At 36.0% G+C, this 19,670-nt stretch overlaps 2 protein-coding genes across 2 annotated transcripts; both read left to right on the forward strand.

Moving 5' to 3' along the window:
- The first annotated feature begins 1,952 nt into the window (after positions 1-1,952).
- Positions 1,953-2,822, forward strand: LOC6641169. The gene is made up of 3 exons (XM_002064244.1): positions 1,953-2,431; positions 2,511-2,683; positions 2,740-2,822. The coding sequence occupies exons 1-3, from the start codon at positions 1,953-1,955 to the stop codon at positions 2,820-2,822; spliced, it is 735 nt and encodes a 244-aa protein (XP_002064280.1).
- A 5,529-nt stretch (positions 2,823-8,351) lies between these two features.
- Positions 8,352-9,546, forward strand: LOC6641170. Its single transcript, XM_047011472.1, has 4 exons — positions 8,352-8,717; positions 8,868-9,037; positions 9,102-9,256; positions 9,326-9,546. The coding sequence occupies exons 1-4, from the start codon at positions 8,368-8,370 to the stop codon at positions 9,488-9,490; spliced, it is 840 nt and encodes a 279-aa protein (XP_046867428.1). The 5' UTR covers positions 8,352-8,367; the 3' UTR covers positions 9,491-9,546.
- The last annotated feature ends 10,124 nt before the right edge of the window (positions 9,547-19,670 follow it).

Genomic DNA, 19,670 nt, shown 5'->3' on the forward strand with positions numbered 1-19,670 from the left:
AAAAAAAAGATTTCGTTTAGCCTTCTTGTATTTTGCTTTATGCTTTATCTTGGCCTTTGCGGAAAATTATGCAAAATTATTTCTACAAAGTTTGTTAAGAGGAAAAATGTGTTGCATTTAAAGTTACTACACGGACTTATCAAACAGTCCTTGTAACTGCTACCTTTACTTCAATTCATTTGATTGATTGGCTTCAGTATTTTGTGAGTATAAAAACTAAATAAATTTGGAAAATCGTTTTTAAATAAACTGTTGTATGGCAATAAACGGGTTAATTTTTTTAGATGGATCCCGATTAATCGATTCCTAATTCAGATACAAAGTATTTATAATAATCAACAACATTTCAAAACAAGTCCATCGAATTCTGAGGTCATTCAAAGAAAAATATATACCTATAAATGATTTTGCAAAAGGGGCATCATCCATAGCATCAAAGCTGCCAAAAGGACCCAAAACTGTGTGTTGGGAAAATTCAAATTATTTGTCATTTAACAAATAAATTGTAAATAATTAAATTGAAAAGTAAAATAAATTAGATATAAACATTTAAGGCTCATTCAGTTTTACTGTGGGGCTTTGTTTTCGATAAGCTTTTTTACTTATTTAGATATACAATAAAAAATATTTAAAAAAAAACATAAAACTACAAAAAAAGAAAAGAAAAAACTAAATAAATTAGTTAAAATGATTGTTAAATCAGTTGAATTTCTGTTGGTTAATATACTAGACAACATTTTTTGTATCAGTTTTCGTTATCGTTTTCGTTTGTTCATCATTTTAGATAAATTGTGTAAAAATTAAACATAAACTAATAAGTGGATAAATCTAGATGTAGATTTTCGAGAGAAAAATCTTAAAGTCAACTGAAAACAGAATTGCTAGTCGTAAGAATTAAACAATTATTTTTACATCTAAGGCAAAGCAAATGTTTTTTTTTTTCAAATAAATGTAATTAGATGCATAAGAAACGACTTTAAAAATTAAACTTACACTTTATATATGGAAACAATGTAAAACGATAATGAAATTAAAAAATCTAACATTAAGCAAAATGGGTGTGTAAAAATAAAATGCGATCAAATTAAAATTTTGTTGTGCAAGTGAGAATAAACACAATTTCATTTAATTATTTGGAACTTAAAAACAGAGACCGGGCAACTGAGGAGTAAAATTTCATGAGTTTGGAAAACCAAAGCAGATTTTCCAAACTTGGATTATATGTTTCCCATTTGAAAATATTCAACTTGACTTTATTAAATTAATTTTGAATAAGAAAATTCGCTGAATTCAGTCTTTTTATTTCACGTTTTTTGGAGCACAAAATGAACTTTAATTGGCACTGGTTTAAAATTCACATTAGTGGGATTTTGCATTTTTGCATACTTTTAGGCTTTATGTGCTTATTGTTTGTAAATATTTCATAGTCTTAATACGAAAATTGCATATTTTCTTGAGGATTTCGGTTTTTCTGTTGGTAATGTATTTTGCTGTTTATATTTTGGTAAATTTTCTAAAATTTTTCGACTTTACGCTTTTCCTTCATCATCCCAAAACTATGCCACATTTTGGACCATTGTCGAGTGAAGCCTGAAAGTAAACTTTAAATACAACTCATAGACAAATCACGGAAATGGTAATAACAATTCAAATTGATTTCCAACAATGTGTTTATGTGTGACCCAATTCGAGAAACAACTCGATGGGCATCATTATCATCATCTACTTTAACCACCGACGACATCTGTCTCGTTCTGCGGCCCATAATTCTCAACTTTTAATTCTTTGGACTCACAATGCAAAATGCAAATTTCACTTTTGTTTGGCGCACCAAAATTTATGCATTCGCCGTGCTGGTTGACAGATTTGTGGCTTAGCCAAGACATTCGGCCATTGCCAGCCATATAAATGTGGAGTGGTCAGCGGGCCAGGGAGCGCAGTTCACAACCAGCATGCTTTCGGGTCACACTCAATTCCAGATCCAGGTCCAGCTCCTGCTTGTTCTCATGGTATTGGGTATTGCCCGAGGACAAAGGTTGCCGGCACGTCAGCTGCAGACTCCGAACTTCGATGGTGGCGAGAGTTTTGAACAATTCGAGAGTTTGGATTCCAATGAGATGAGGGAAGAACTGAAAAAACTATTGGCCGATCAATTGACCAATGCCTTTGCCCCATTGACAACTGGAGAGCTGAGACGTCAGCCGGCCATTGTGGCACCCGGTTCGTCAGCCGAAGCCTTGGCACGTTTTGCTGATGATTCACGGTCATCCTCCTCATCGGAGGAAAACGAGCAGCAGCAGGAGCAGCTGGAGCAGCAAGGAGGCGACTCAGGCGAAGAGGAAGCAGAAGAACCAGCCATAGTGGCACCTTCTTATAATCCCTGGCGCGATAACTTCTATGATCTAAACGAAGATGGCAGCTATGTGTATGGGTGAGTCAGTCAGTCAGTCGGAACGATGGCTAAGAAGAGGTGACAATAATATTCCTTTGACTTATTTACATTAATTTAGTTACTCCCTACCGAATGGCGTTCGTCGCTGGGAACGTGGTTACTATTCCGAAGAGCAGCATGGTCAAGTTGTTGAAGGTTTCTATACCCAACCGCGTTCCATCTCATCACATGACATAACCTACGAGCTGCGTTGTTATCGATCCGATATCCATGGATATCATCCGTTTGAAGGTGAGTTCAAGTTCAATGAAATTCGTTGATTTATTATTTATTGCCATCGATTTCAGTGAAATATCTTAAAAGTCCACCGCGAGTGCAACGCGATGAGCAACTTGATGTCGATTGTTTTCAAACACATCGCAAACGATAATCAATAATCGGTAACCGATAACAAACAATCGTTCGGTATGTAAATACAATTAGAATTTTTTGTGCACGTGAAACCAAACCACTAAAAAAACTGAAAAAAAAAAAACTAAACAAAACTAAATAAATTTTCTAGACACTTTAAAGTTGAAGAAATTATTTATTAGAATCAGTATTTCTCATATAAAACATGGAAAAGAAGGCGCAATATCGTAATGAAAATTGGCCCAAGTCTGTGTGAGATGGCAAAAAGCAAAGGCCAAAACAAAAAATGTGAAAAGTTTGTCTCAAATTCATTGAAGAATTTGTCATTATTTTTCAATTTAATACAAATTCTAAACAAGTAACTAACAATAAGTAAGTCGAGTCGTCCAGAGTAACTTTAACAAACACATTTTTTGGCTTTAATTTTCAAGTTTCTTAATTTCAAGCTCTCTCTCTCTCTCTCTCTCTCTCTCTCTCACTGGTTATTCTTCTGTCTCGCTTTTATTTTGTTCATCTGCGTCAAATTTAATTCAAATGGCATTTCGAAATACTTTTTATTTACTTTTATTGTCTTTGATACTTTTTGTTTCTGTTTCTGTTTCGGTTTTTGTTTTCGGCTTCTTGTTTTTTGGTTAAACGAGATTTGTATCTACAAATGTGTGTTGGCTTTCTGACAGAGTGTGTGTGTGTGTGTGTGTAAGTGGTATTCCCACAGTTTTCAATTTTTGGCGATTTGTTGCGGCACTTAACGGTTGTTTGTTAGCTGTCATTGTTGTTGCTGATGAAGCGCCTTTGTGTGCGCCCCAACCCCTCCCCCTCAGAAAGAAAAAAAAACAAAGCAAACCAAACCAAAGATGGACCACAGAACCAAGCGCCAAGAGAAAGACCAGAGAATTACTTTTGCTTCATTTTTTTGTTTTGTTTTTCTTTTGCTTCGAACCAAAAAGTAAGAAAAAAATAAATAAAGGGGTTGAAGCCACATCCGCTGACATCCGCCAACATCCTCGGTTGATTTTGGTTCGTTGTCTAAATGCGAATTTGCCTAAATCAACATGGAGCAGCAACCGAAAGAAGTTTCCTGGCACGAAAAGTAACATCATTTCAGTCGCTCTCTCTCTCTCTATCTCACTCTCTCCATCTCTATCTGTCTCTGTCACCGGTTCAGTTGTCAGTCCTCTCAGTCTTCTTGTTGTGTGTTTGATTATTTGCATTTCTAGCGCGTGGCCCAAACAAATACCCACATAACAGAGACAAGAAAAATTAAAGAGTACATCACATTTATATATATGTATATTTATATATACATATATCACGAATTTGAACTTTAAAGCGATATTTGTTTGCTTTTGCTGGACATGAATCAACTTCAAAGAGTCAGCAAATACTTAACACTGAGTTTAATACTCAAAAGAAATATCTAATAATATTTATCAAGAGTTTCCTTATGCATGGAAATTCAGAGAAGTATCTTTAGTCGATCTTTCTCTATTATCTAGTTATAGATTCAATTTAGTACAGGATTGAGGAAAGTCGGTCTTGAATATCAAAAGAACTTAGTACATTAAGAGCTCAAATATTGTCCTCAAGGAGTGGAAATTCCCCCTATCTCCTGCCAATAGAGACAACTGCTGATGAAGTTCTTCATAGTAAGTATCAAATTTGGTTAAGTATATAGGAAAATTTTATCTGGTCTGAATTTCAGATATTGCTACTTGACATTTGAATGGATATTTCTATATTAATCAATCATTAAATTTTGAAATACCAACTTAAGCCTCTAATGCTCGTGAGTTTTTAATCGATTGTCATAAAATTATGAACACAATGAACACTGAAACTGTTTTTAAAATTTTGAAAATTTATTTAAGTTTGAAATAAACAAATGAAACTTTTTAACATAAATTAACTTCGAAATGGTTTAAAAAATGGTCAGTATCAATGATTTTCTAAAGTATCGATATGTTTCTTGAGGCACTCTTGGGCATTAGAGGGTTAACTTGATGACTAATATTATTATCAATATATCATTCAATTTTGAAATTCAAAAACTAACTAAAAATGGAGACAAGTTAATGACATTTGAGTTTGGTAACGAATACATTCGAAATTTGTCTAAGAAATGTAACTAAACATGTTGTAGGACTCTTTATTTGAACACTTTAAATTATACTAAATTTTATTTAGGTAAATTTCTAACCCGTATAAAAATATATATTTTAAGTTGACCAAACATTCTTGGTTCATAATTCATAAATATCAATTCAGAGCCAATTAAAATTCATCAAATAAAAATTTTGTTACTTTTTGGACTTTTTTGATGACAAGTTGAGTTGAGTTTGTGCATATGAAATGAATGCAATCATTTGGTAACATTCATCCATGTCCATAAACTATTCATAAGGTGACCCAAAGTTATGAGAGTTTTGGAATCAATTTGAAATAAGATTTAGGTTTATTACTGCAAACATATGGCTGTGGTTAAGCAATTTAATGAAATTTCAATCAAAGTCAACAATATGAGCAGCATATTTGTAGGGTAAACAGGGATTGAAGTAGGTTTTGTTAACAAATTTACATACAGTCAAGAAGAAGGGCAAGAATGTTTTTTGGTTCGGCAGAAAGGCCAAATGTCACACATACACATTGCGTATGTATGTGGTCAGAATAATCTGTCCCTCTCTCTCTCTCTCTCGATCTGTCTGTCTGTCTGTCCTTGACTCAGGCTTCTTTCCCAGTGACACAAATTTTGTCATCGACTCCTTCTGGCTTTCTGTCAAACGGAAAATCAAGTAGTAATCGACTTAAAATGAAACTTTTTCCGTATAGGCCGACAAAAGTTGCTGTCAAAAAAGACAGCATGCCTATAATTGAGCAATTTGCACCACAACAAGGACTGGGCAAAGGACATGGAATCTAGGCCTAGGCCAGCAGCTGCTCCTGTTCCTGCTCCTTGTGCTGTTGCCCTTCAAGCTGACTGTTTGGGAATGCGCAACACAGAAGACAGACAAGACAACAAAAAAAAACTCATCTTATATAACCGAAATACTTAATCGAAACCGAGGCAATATAAATTCATGGCTTAGACAGCAGCAGGAGCAGGAGCAGCAAAGGAAAGGCGGCATCAAGTGTAAGGGGGAGGGGTCAGGTCAGGGCAGGGCAGGGCAGGGCAGAGAATTCCAGAAGTTGGCTAAAATAAAATATTGTGAAAAGCGAACACAAACAAGCTGAGTTGACCATTTTTTTCTGTTCTTGCTCTTTCTTTTTGGCTTTCGACTCGAAACCTAAACAATATTTTATGCTTATATCGGTGCTAGCAAAATATTTATTAGTTTGTTCTCCTTTTTTTTACCCCCCTCCCCTCCCCATTTGCCTCCTCCTTTTCATTTCCTCTATCCCTTCTGGTTTCGTTTTATTCCCGTTGGTTTTGGTGTCAACGGGATTTGCAACTGCAGTTTTTTCTTCTTCTTCTTCTTCTTTTTTTTGGCACGACCATTTGTTGGTAATTTTTATGATGGGTTTTGCTTCTTTCTCTCTCGATTTTGTCTCATTGGCATTTACATGAGAAGTGTTTTAACGTGAAAGAAGACCAAGACTGAAAGTCAAAAGTTGTATGCACCGATGCACCGTTAGTCCAATCTCAGAACATTCATATACATATATATATATTTCTTATATACATTTATTATTAACAACTTCTCTCTGTTTTTTTTTTCTTTTTTTTTTTTAATTTGCCAAATGGAATTTCATCTCTTCTTTGTTCGGTGTCATTTCTCTGTGAATTTCTCTGCTTAACCTTGTTACGAGACAATTGTGTCATTTCGGACCCAAAAATAAAGTATAAAATAACAAATAACCCATTTTTTCAAATTAATACTTTTAAATTTAAGCAATGACATCTTTTGAATTGACCTTTACACAAAGAGACAATCGACAGTCTCTATTAAAATTCTTCTTAAATACATTTTTGAGTGAATTTATTTGTTAATGCCAATTGGAATTTTGTAGACAAAACTTTAATTAATTAATGTACATGGATCATCAATCATACACTTTAGAGAATTTAACAGCAAAATATTTGTAGATGGAACGTAACGAAACTCGTATACCCTTCAACCAAGTCAGAGATAAATCAAAAAAAAAAAATTGATCTTTTGCAAAATTTACTGAAAGTTGAAATGAAAGGATAAGAAGGATCACAGGATGAGTAAGCCATTGTAATGTTAAGTACTTTTATTACAAAGAAAGTTTTACTCATATTAATGAAACTTAGTAACTAACTAACAGTATAATAACATAGATAGTAGTAACCCTTAACCCTTAATCAGAAAAGAAATCAAGTAATAGACAACTAAGAACCAGCTAAAAGGCTCAGCGGAAGAAAGTTTTAATTCAAGGCTCACTAGTTAAACAGTTTATAAATTATGCTTCAGAATTTGCATATTAAGGAAAGCAAACTAAATAAGTCTAACTAGTTAGCTTGGCCATACAATATTTACTCAAATGAACAATAATTTCATTTAAGGAACTTACAACTTTTATTTTCTCTATTAGGCTCCATTTGAAGGTGAAGAGTGTTACTTGTAGATGCTGTTTTTCAATTAATTAATCTTGAATTGTGTTATCTATTGAAAAGAGATTGAAATAAATTGCATTTAAATTGAATTAATTTAATTTACAACTTCAAAAGAACAAATTGTTGTGATGTGTTTTCAACTTGTTTCAAATCGATAAACTCCTTCAACTCTAGTCGTTGTCAAGGACTCTCACATGCAGACAGGCCAGGCAGAGAGACAGACAGTCAGTCAGTCAGTCAGACACACACAAGTGTTAAACAATTAAGCCATGGCCAAAAAGAGAAACATTTTCGACGCCTACGTTCAACCGAAATCAATGACCAGCCACACACAAACACACAAAAGGCAAAGATGGGTCCTGTCGATAGCTGAATGTGAAACGATAATGATGATGACGATGACGATGATGGTGATGTTCATGGTGATGATGTTGCTACAGTTGCCTGGTCAATGAACCATGCCTGTTTACTTAAACTTCAACTTGGTCTTGACTTGGCGACTGCGACTGCGACTGCGACTTGGTCTTTGGATCGTCTGCATCTGCTTTTGACACAATTTTGAAGCCCACTGGCGGCGCAACAAACAAAATGTTGTATGTATGTATGTATGTATTATAAAAAAAAAAAGAAAAAACAAGGCACAAATCCCCAAGAGCAAGGTTCAGTAGGACCAACAATAAAAAACAAAAAAAAAAACAAACTGTGCCTGTCAAAATCACAAAAGCAACCATGACAAAGACTTTGCATTTCTTTTCGGTGGGCGGGGCGGGGGGTTAGGGGTGTCAGAATGGAAGGGACGGGGAGAGGGGACGGGGCTGGCATCTGTAGGGATTATTTGTGGTGAGTTCTTGAGCTTTCTTTTCGTCGTTTTCTCCCCATCGCCATCCATTTCTTGGGATACTTCGATTTCTTGTATCCGTATATATAAGGCAACCGTTCAAGTCCATCAACTTCAATCAATTATTGAATATTCAAGACAAGACGACACAGAATGCCGAGCATAAGACTAAATCAATGTGTGCTTCTGGGCCTGATGCTTCTTTGCCTCCAGTGCCTTAATTTGCCCACCACTGAGGCACGTTGGACCATTCGTCCACGTCGGACCAGCACAACGACCAGCACTACGCCAAGAACGCCACCTAGAAGGACTACAATTAAAACAGATACAGATCGTCGCCATCAACTCATCCATCATTGGCCACCATTGGTGGCACCATCAGCTCCAGCACCAGCTCCAGCTCCACCTCCAGCTCCCATTCAACAACCATCGACGGACAACAGATTGATTACGCTAATCGATGCATACGATTATCGGCATGCAGATGGACGCTTTGAATACAGGTCGGTGAAAATTGCCCCCGGAAGTATGCTACTAACATTTCAAAAGTAGCTGTAGATGCTTTCAACCGAATGAAAGGCTACAAGGAATGTGCTAGAAATATTTGTATATTACTACAATTTGGTTTTCCCTTTTTTTTTGCTGCACTCAAGATATGAACTAAGCAATGGAGATACACGTTATGAACGGGCTTATTGGCTGCCCATTGGCTACGAACGCTCTGTGCTGGCCCGCACAGGTTACTACTCGATTCCCTTGCCCAATTCACAATACTCGACCATTTTCTACACGGCCGATAATCGAGGCTTCCGGGTGGATAAGCGTAAGTTGCACTCTCCCGACTCATTCTAACCGAAATATACAATTTTATGGCACACAAAACGCAGAAACATTAACCGATAAGCAACCGCTGTTGCCACGCAGCCTTGAAGTGCCCGTGGCCATAGATCCGGCGAGTTCCATACGCAACCAAAATGAGACCCAGTCAGAGCTAAAGCCGGATCCAGAGCAACATGTTGATGCATTTCAAGTTAGAATTGAGGTTGGTCACGATGCATGATGCACACAGAAAGAGATGGAGACATACTATAATGCATTTAATTTTTTGCAGCTGCCAAACGAAGTTCCAACTGGAAACAAAATTGAAACAGACTCTGAAACAGAAATAGAAACCGAAACCGAAACTCAGCCATCAACTGTAGCCGTAACAGAAGCCATGGATAGCTTTGGCAATGATGATGACGATTACGATGAGGATGTTGATGATTCCGTCTAGATGAGGATGTGCGGATGACTCTGGTATAAATGTGCGTGTGTATGTTTGTGTGTGTGTGTGTGTGCTAGTCTCACTTGCAGCAAATCAAATTGAAACAATTGCCACAAAAGCCTTACAGCTAAAGCCTGGACACAGTTGAGTGAGCCTGTCAAGAAACGTTACAATTTTACTGTTTTCCAAGCATCTCTTTTATCTCCACCTCTATGTCTCTCCCTCTCTCCTCCTTCTCCTGTGTATCAATGTTGAAAGAGGACCAAGTCAATGCATATCCCCAATTGCTCACATTACATTCACATCCTCATCCTCATCCCCGTCGACATCCGTTTCCGAATTCAATTTATACACAAATACCTACTCTACTCCTGAAAGGAAAGAAATATAAATTTTCTGCATCAAATAAATTCACCATCATCAAAATATTTATTTCTATTTGTTTTTCTATTCCTTTTTTTGGATATTTTCTAAATTTAAAGAAACAATAACAATATCCCTTTTAGCAAGTGCATGAGCTCAATTCGACTTTCTCATTGAATTTCAAATGAAATTCAAAGCACCTAACAATAAAATGTATACCAAAAAAAAATTTAAAAGTCTTCTTAAAAGGGGTTGAAATAAAAATTCGTTTCACTTCTTGTGGATTATAGGGTATCAAGATTGTATTTATGAAAAGTGATTCAAATTGAATTTACCATCAAGGAAATTAAATTGATCTATCTCTCCGTTAAGGCTGTTTGTCAAGTACTCATAAAAGTGGCGAGTGATGTAATCATCAGGTGATGTATGTAATGGGCAATGTCTTCACCTATATCTAGTTACACATCACAATCTACGAAGCACTTGTCAAAAGCGAAATCAACTTTGGACCAACCCACAGAATATACATATATATTTATTTTCAAAGAAATGTCAATTGAGTCACGAAAATAGCTTTCTATTTATAGTATATTTAAATTTAATATGACAAGTTTACTCTTAATTTAAGTCAATGAAAATTAAAGTCTTTTAGAGTTTTACAAACACAATACAAGTCATATTTTCCACTTGACTATCTCTTTCTGCTGAACAAGGAGTTGAAACGTTTTAGTCTTTGATCAAATGTTTTAGTCTTTGAGCAAGTTGAAGATATGGCAAATAGTCCGTGTATATTACGTATACGTATATTATATTAAGGCCAATTAAAAGTCTGTGTTAAATTCTCAGACTTCTGTCCTAGGCCTCGTCGTAAAAAGGAAAGAAAGAGACGGAATGATTTAAAATACTTATTTTCATGAAACATATAATAGAGTATAAAGCTAGTTGTCTCATATAATAGCAGTCTCTTGTGATAGAACCAATATTCATATTTATACCATACACCCATAGGGTGAAATGGTATATTAAAGTCGCCAAAATGTAAGTAACAGTCAGAAGGAAGCATCTCCAACCCACAAAGTATATATATTCTTGATCAGGATCAACAACCGAGTCGATCTAGCCATGTCCATCTGTCCGTCCGTCTGTATGAACACGCAGATCTCGGAGACTATAAGGGCTAGAGCCACCGAATTTGGTATGTAGTCTCATGTGGTATGTAAATATATAGTTAATTGCAATTTTGACCACGCCCCCTTACGCCCCCAGAATTTACATAAAACTGTTTTTCTTAAAAAGTATAACAGATAGAGACATCAAATTTGGTTAACATATACTTGTTTAGTTAGCGTGCAAAAAATAATTGTTCCAACTTTTTGCCACGCCCCCTTCCGCCCCCGGAATTTACATAAAAATGATTTTCTTAAAAACCATGACAGCTACTAACATTAAATTTTGTATGTAAACTAGTCTAATAGACGCGCAGATATTGACTATTTAAAAATTTTGCCACGCCCATTTCCGCCCTCACAAATTAAACAAAACTGATTTTCTCGAAAACTAACAAAGCTAAAGTCACCAAATTTAGTGTGTATATTGGCTTAGTATGCGCGCAGAATATAAATATTTTAATATGTTGCCACGCCCACTTCCGCCTCCATAATTTAGAAAAAACCGATTGGCTCTTGCAATTTTTTGAACATCGCGATCAAATTTGGCAGACTAATAAATCTTTTCTATTTCTATCAAACTACCAAATTTGACTGAAATCGGACTAGAAACATGCAAAATATATGTATGAACGTATTTTGCTACGCGATCCATAAGGTCAGAATTGGCCGTTGGCTAGTGGCGGCGCTAGAGTGCTCGTGTGATTGTAGAGTGAGCGAGATAGCTAAATATGGTTATGAGGCATGTTAAAACAAGTTAATAGACATCCATTTGGTTTTCGAAATTTTAAATATTTGTTTCACCTGGTGCATGGTATACACAAGTCGGCGAGTCGACTTACTTACTTCATTGATTCTTGGCCTATTCAAGTCAAACTGCACAATAAGAAGCTTCCATTTAGGTCAAAATGGATTACATATTTATTGATTTATATAAAAATGATTTCCATTTTATTTCACAAAAGAAATGAATAACTGGTTTACTTTGCTTAACCTCGAAAAGGACAAACAAATTGGCAGCAACATTCATAAGATTTTTCTATTGCATCTTACTTGGCTTTTCTTCTAATGTAAGAAGAAAGTCACCCCGTCACCCCCTCACCCCCTTTGTCATGCCATCTTTGTCTGGCTTTTTATATCTGGTCTGACTGTCGCTCTGTCGCTCTGTCCTCTGTCTGACTATACCTAAGTATAGTGGAAACTGCGGCCATTCATTTTACAACTAATCTAATGCGGGAATGCAATTTTCACATTTTGCTTTTCACCTCCCACTCAGACGTCGTATTCTTTAGCTTTTGAGTTTTATTTCCTTTTATTTACTTTTTTGGGCCATGCCCACTTAATGAATGGCAAAGACATTGCCTCTCACACGAATGTGAATGAGTGTGAATGAATGTGATTGTGAATACGGGTTGAATGTGCAGCGAAGCAATTTGTAGTTCTAATTGGAAACCAAAAGAAAAAGACAAACGACACAGCAAAGCCAAAAGAGGCCATTTAAAGTGGAAAAGTATATAGGGAATTTTGAAAATAGGCCAAAATAGCTTCAAATTTTGGGAGACATCTGAATAGAAAAGGGTATTACCCATTACCCATTTACATGGCTGAACAACTTGATTCTTTAGAAATGGCAACCATAAATTAAGTAATCAATCAATAGCCGACAGAGTAATCTCTATTTTATAATAATCTGTTATGTTTTTAAGTGCCTAGCTAAGAATATTCTTCACCCCATTCATTACTTTTTTGTCCCTTAATGCCTCATGGAAATGAATGGGGAATGAGACGAGGGTTGAAACCCTTCGAAACTTGTAAATTAAATTCTATTCTCTGAAGACCTCAAGAGTCCGTTATCAATTTGCGATTTGCACAAATTAATTTAAATGCAACGCATAAATAAGTAAATACAATGGGCTAAATAAATAAGTAATATCTAATGGCAAATAATTGAAGTGGCCTAATGAAAAATGCAAGGCGAGTTGACAAATTGAAAGCCATGGCTTAAATGGATCACTCTGAAACGTTTGCCGTACGTGTGTGACTATCTCCAACTCAATCTTTTCTCTTCTACTTCGTTTTTTGTTTGGTGTTGGAATCCTCAAACAGTGACCCAATATAACCACACACACACACACACACACACACACACACACACACCCAATAAGTGGGTGTTTGGGAGAGTGACTGCGGCTTTTTCAACATTTATATTGGGGTTATCAAACCACACACACACACACACAAAGAAACCGAAAAAAAACTGATGATGCAATAAATAATATATAAAAATAAAGAAAAGAAAAGAAAAGAAAGAAAGAAAACCATGTCGGGCAACGACCCGTCGAAATACCCTGCATTCATTATTCATTCCCACTCAGTTGTCAGTCGTCGCAACATCCAACATCATTTGCTTCCCCTGTGCGTCTATTAGTAACAACAAATGGTTAGATGAATATACATGGATCCAAAACATGCATATCGACATTTTGGCTATACCCTATTCCAAATGTATGCAGGGTATAGAGAGGGGCAACTAAAATGGGGCCATGGAATTGGTATGCTTTTTGCTCTTGTTTCATTATTATTAATTTTTTTATTTCTCTTAAGGCTAGAGGATGAATTTCTTTTAGTAAACCGAGCACATACTTCCCATCATTCGAATGCCAAACAAGAAAAAAAACCAAAAAAATGAAAAACACAAAATCTGTATCACGACATTGCTAGAACTAGATGGGATTTCAACGCACACTTCTTACACTGAAACACTAAAAGTCAAAGGGAGGATCTCGGCTTCTAAATGTTTTGGCCTTTAAATTGTTTTTGGGTGCATAGGAAGACCCATCAAGCCCTATTAGAAGCCACTTCTATGCCTTACACAACCAAAAAGAAAGCTCATCTTATTGAAATTAACACTTTGGAACACTTTAGACGGGAGACGAGACAGAGTTTATAGACGTCGATTATGAAAGCTTGCCAACATTAAACTCAAAAAAGGTTATCAAAATGTGGTCACTAATTTTTTTACAGTGCTCTCAACCCTTGATCGTTGGTCTACCGATTGTATCTCATGTACCCAACCCTCACAAGGAAAAAAAACTCCAAAAAAAAAAAAGATGCCCCAAATAGATGCAACATAAATATTTAGCATTCCGCAAAATACTATTTTGCCATTCCATCATATACATAGACATATATTTCTTATTTTGTGTGTGTGTGTGTGTGGGTGTGTGTGTGCGGGTGTGCGGCTGTGTGTATCAGCAACAAAACACAATCTAATCTTGAGATTAATATTATGGCTTTACGTAAAAAGTAAAAGAGAGTAATAGGTTTCATAGTTGGCTAAGTGTTTTTTGTTTGTGTTTCAATTGAGTCCAAAAGGAGAAGTCTCTCGACCTCAGCTGGACTTGGACATGGACACGAACAAGGACACTGATACGGACATCACCTAGTCCATGGTGTAGTTAAAGTAGTTTTATTGGCGTTGGATTAGTTTGGCAAGACACAGTCAGTTTGTGGTCTAAATGTGAACAGATTTTTAGTAGTAATTGGGGGCAATTGTTTGGGGGGAGTGGGGGCATTGGGAGGGGGGCTATTTAATGAATTTATTTATGTATGCTCTGGCTATTGGCATACCTTTGCCACCTGCCTTCACTCCCCAAGCCCCTGCCCTTGCCCCTGCTCTTGCCCTTGTTCTTGCCTCTGCCTCTGCTCAGCATGCGGTATATGCATATGGATGTTGTTTTTTTTCTTATTTTTATAATTTATGCAAGACGCCAAACAAAATTCAGCTTAAGTTGCTTACAAATTGTTTTTGCGATGCTCGCAAAACAGAAAAACAAAAACAAACAGCAAAATCTCTCTCGGTCTGAATCAGTTTTGTGAAGAGTTCCGCAAAAAAAAAAAACGAAGCAAAAAAAAGTAAGCGACGTGATTTGATGGGAATTATTCCATGCCCCAAAATGCCTTTACCATGCGGTAGTCGAAAGAGAGTTAAGTTGAGTTGAGTTGAGTGTCTCGGGTTTAGGTTTGGGGTTTTTGGGTTTGTCGAGGGAGTAGCCAAGAGACCACAGACCAGACCAGACCAGACCAGACCAGGCCACAAGTTCCAGACAACAAGTTGTATTTTAGCGAGACGAGAGTCACATCATGTCACGTAGGCAACGCACTCTACATGGACCATTCATACAAATTTTGTTTTATAAGCTACTTTAATACATTATTTGTATGTAAGTTTTGTTTTTTTCTCTTTCATTCGATTCTTTTTTTTTGCTGTCCCCCACAATTCCCGTGAGTTCTTTACCGAATGTTTATCTGTGTAAATGTATCTTTATCTCTATCTGTTTCTGTTGCTGTTGGCTGTTGCTGTTGGCTGTCTCTGTGTCTGTCTACCAGTTTCGTTTCGTTTCGTTTCGTCTTGTTGTGTGTTATTTTTTTTCACGCCATTTCTTCTTTTTGGAATTTTATTCATGGTTTCGTTTCGTTTCACATGCTTCTCACAAAAAAACACGAAAAACTTCTGCACAGTGATTTCAAAGAGTTTTATGCGCCTTTTCATTTGATAATTTCAGGTAATTAATTGACTTAATACACAATAATGTGCAATTATGCACAAAAGTTAGTCAGGGTCATTAGCTGTATTATCGTCTGAAACTATCAAAGATGTATTGATTTCGATACCTTTTAAAGTTCAAAATATTTGATTTTAATATTTCGCAAATAGCTTTTCTTTTCGATACCAGAATCTCAATCTACTCAGTATAAAGTTCTTTAAGAATCCGATTATTACGTTGGATTTGGACTATCAGCCCTGGATACATTTTATGGACAGTCAAAGGAAACAGATTTAAGCTGACTTTTAAAGGGAGACAATTTCTTTAAACTTTATCTGTTTCTTTATGATATAGATAGTTAATGGATTTCAAGAAAACAATAGTTAAGTCTTACATTCAAGTCAATTTGAAGATTATTTTAAAGGCATCTCAATAAAATAAAAAGGTTTTATTCACATTCCAGAATCATAATGACCGTACCATAAAGCCAAAACTAGTTGAGAATTGCAATTAAATAAAATGAAAGGTTTTACTTACCAATCTTTGCAAATATCCCAAAAAAGTGAACAAAATGAGATTAATCTTACCAAGAAGCAAAACTTCATCTTCTTGAATCCGTACCTGGTAATCATATTTCAACAGATTTTATTTACAAAATAGAATTAATAGAAATGTTTTAACCACATTCAAAGTTGCTTAGCTTATTGTCAAGGTATTGACCAACTAACTTGTCAAGACATCATTTACCACTTAAGGTAATAGGATTCGATTTAAGAGACCGACTCGCCTCTGATGATTTTTTAGCCCCAGGCAATTTGTTGATGGTCCGCTGATTCGCAATGATTTAATGGCAAGTTCAGTGTATATATTTTTGCATATGGAGAACAAGGAGAATTTGTGGTTACTTGTACCACTGTAAAAGAAGAAGAACTTTGTGAGCAGTCAGTATGAGATTCGGGAAAAATGAGCCGCGACACGTCCGGCCTAAGTAAGTTCAGCGAACGATGACGATGAGGATGAGGAGGCAGATGAGGATGACACCTAGACACAGAGGGGGCAGGAAGGCATTAGGCTAATTTTGCAGTGACAATTCGACAATGTTGCGAATGTCTCTATGGAGCTCAATCCAAATACGGACTTTTCTGTTTGACGAAAAATGGCAAATATCCCGCGAGTCCTGTGAAGGATCAGGGCGATAAAAACGATCAGGTGTCATAGGACTCCAACCATCAAGGTATATCTTCGGTGCAAAGGACATCTCAGTAGTCCTGTGGAGAGCTGAGATATTAGGGATTTTTTTTGTTTTTGTCCAGTTTTTTGGCTACTTGGTTCAATTTGTGACTTGGGAAAAAAATTGTTGTTGTCGTTGTTTTTGTTGTTGTTGTCATCCAGGAAAAAAATCTGACAAAACATTTAATATGACTGAGCTATAAGGACATTTGTAGTTTTTTGCGACTTTTTTTGTCATTTTTCTGACTCACCCCCACATAAAAATTCGAGTAATATTTTTGGAAAGATACCCTTGAATGCAGATCGATAGTCCTGATCCCGAAGGACAAAAAACAGTGTGTCCTGTCGAAATCAACCAACGTCCTGCAGACATATAGTCTCGAGAAAATTATCCTATTTTCGCTGTTCAGCTCTAGAAACCAATTCTGCCGCAGGACAAAAGGACATGGTTCTTTAGGATGTCCTTGACAATCTCCACTGATTGTCATTAAAAAAATGGGGTCAGTCGACTCAAGATCAGCTCTAAAATAGTCGAGTTTTAAGCAGTATTCTGATTTTTGGACTAGTGAATTTTAGCTTAATTGGCAACTTTATGTAGCATAGATTTGGGGGAAAATTATATGCTTTTTCCGTTGTTAACATGAGAAGAATATGAAATACCAGGCCAACAGAATTACTTAGTAGGCAGCTGGTTTACAATTTTTTTAAATGCGTAACGGAATTTCATGCATTTGAATTTTTGAATTCAACTACCAGTTGGAATTTTTGAATTTAGCGGGCAACGATATTCGAAGTTTTAACGACAAAATTTGCTCTGGGGGAAATATGAAATACCAGGCCAACAGAATTACTTAGAAGGTGGCTGGTTTAAAATTTCTTTAAATGCGTAACGGAATTTCATGCATTTGAATTTTTGAATTCAACTACCAGTTGGAATTTTTGAATTTAGCGGGCAACGAAATTCGAAGTTTTAACAACAAAATTTGCTCTGGGGAAAATATGACATACCAGGCCAACAGAATTACTTAGTAGGCGGCTGGTTTAAAATTATTTTTAAACGCGTAACGGAATTTCGGGCATTTGAATTTTTGAATTCAACTGCCAGTTGGAATTTTTGAATTTAGCGGGCAACGAAATTCGAAGTTTTAACGACAAAATTTGCTCTGGGGAAAATATGAAATACCAGGCCAACAGAATTACTTAGAAGGTGGCTGGTTTAAAATTTTTTTAAATGCGTAACGGATATTTGGGCATTTGAATTTTTGAACTCAACTGCCAGTTGGAATTTTTGAATTTAGCGGGCAACGATATTCGAAGTTTTAACGACAAAATTTGTTCTGGGGAAAATATGAAATACCAGGCCAACAGAATTACTTAGTAGGCGGCTGGCTTAAAATATTTTTAAATGCGTAACGGAATTTCATGCATTTAAATTTTTGAATTCAACTACCAGTTGGAATTTTTGAATTTAGCGGGCAACGAAATTCGAAGTTTTAACGACAAAATTTGCTCTGGGGGAAATATGAAATACCAGGCCAACAGAATTACTTAGAAGGTGGCTGGTTTAAAATTTTTTTAAATGCGTAACGGATATTTGGGCATTTGAATTTTTGAATTCAACTGCCAGTTGGAATTTTTGAATTTAGCGGACAACGAAATTCGAAGTTTTAACGACAAAATTTGCTCTGGGGGAAATATGAAATACCAGGCCAACAGAATTACTTAGAAGGTGGCTGGTTTAAAATTTCTTTAAATGCGTAACGGAATTTCATGCCTTTGAATTTTTGAATTCAACTGCCAGTTGGAATTTTTGAGCTTAGCGGGCAACGATATTCGAAGTTTTAACGACAAAATTTGTTCTGGGGAAAATATGAAATACCAGGCCAACAGAATTACTTAGTAGGCGGCTGGTTTAAAATTTTTTTAAATGCGTAACGGAATTTCATGCATTTGAATTTTTGAATTCAACTACCAGTTGGAATTTTTGAGCTTAGCGGGCAACGATATTCGAAGTTTTAACGACAAAATTTGTTCTGGGGAAAATATGAAATACCAGGCCAACAGAATTACTTAGTAGGCGGCTGGTTTAAAATTTTTTTAAATGCGTAACGGAATTTCATGCATTTGAATTTTTGAATTCAACTGCCAGTTGGGTTATTTGAATTTAGCGGCCAACGATATTCGAAGTTTTAACGACAAAATTTGCTCTGGGGAAAATATGAAATACTAGGCCAACAGAATTACTTAGTAGGCGGCTGGTTTAAAATTATTTTTAAATGCGTAACGGAATTTCGGGCATTTGAATTTTTGAATTCAACTGCCAGTTGGGTTATTTGAATTTAGCGGCCAACGATATTCGAAGTTTTAACGACAAAATTTGCTCTGGGGAAAATATGAAATACTAGGCCAACAGAATTACTTAGTAGGCGGCTGGTTTAAAATTATTTTTAAATGCGTAACGGAATTTCGGGCATTTGAATTTTTGAAGTCAACTGCCAGTTGGGTTATTTGAATTTAGCGGGCAACGATATTTGAAATGAATTTGTTGTTGTTTTTGTTCTTGTTGTACAACAACAACAACAACAACAACAACAACAACAACAACAACAACAACAACAACAACAACAACAACAACAACAACAACAACAACAACAACAACAACAACAACAACAACAACAACAACAACAACAACAACAACAACAACAACAACAACAACAACAACAACAACAACAACAACAACAACAACAACAACAACAACAACAACAACACAACAACAACAACAACAACAACAACAACAACAACAACAACAACAACAACAACAACAACAACAACAACAACAACAACAACAACAACAACAACAACAGCAACAACAACAACAACAAC

The sequence above is a fragment of the Drosophila willistoni genome, assembly GCF_018902025.1.
Source record: "Drosophila willistoni isolate 14030-0811.24 chromosome XL unlocalized genomic scaffold, UCI_dwil_1.1 Seg141, whole genome shotgun sequence".
Classification (NCBI taxonomy): domain Eukaryota; kingdom Metazoa; phylum Arthropoda; class Insecta; order Diptera; family Drosophilidae; genus Drosophila; species Drosophila willistoni.

Coding starts and splice junctions, on each gene's coding strand:
- LOC6641169 (XM_002064244.1), top strand. CDS start 1,953: ATGCTTTCGGGTCACACTCAATTCCAGATCCAGGTCCAGCTCCTGCTT. Junction 2,432..2,510: donor GATGGCAGCTATGTGTATGG/GTGAGTCAGTCA, acceptor ACATTAATTTAG/TTACTCCCTACCGAATGGCG. Junction 2,684..2,739: donor TGGATATCATCCGTTTGAAG/GTGAGTTCAAGT, acceptor CATCGATTTCAG/TGAAATATCTTAAAAGTCCA.
- LOC6641170 (XM_047011472.1), top strand. CDS start 8,368: ATGCCGAGCATAAGACTAAATCAATGTGTGCTTCTGGGCCTGATGCTT. Junction 8,718..8,867: donor GATGGACGCTTTGAATACAG/GTCGGTGAAAAT, acceptor GCTGCACTCAAG/ATATGAACTAAGCAATGGAG. Junction 9,257..9,325: donor CATTTCAAGTTAGAATTGAG/GTTGGTCACGAT, acceptor AATTTTTTGCAG/CTGCCAAACGAAGTTCCAAC.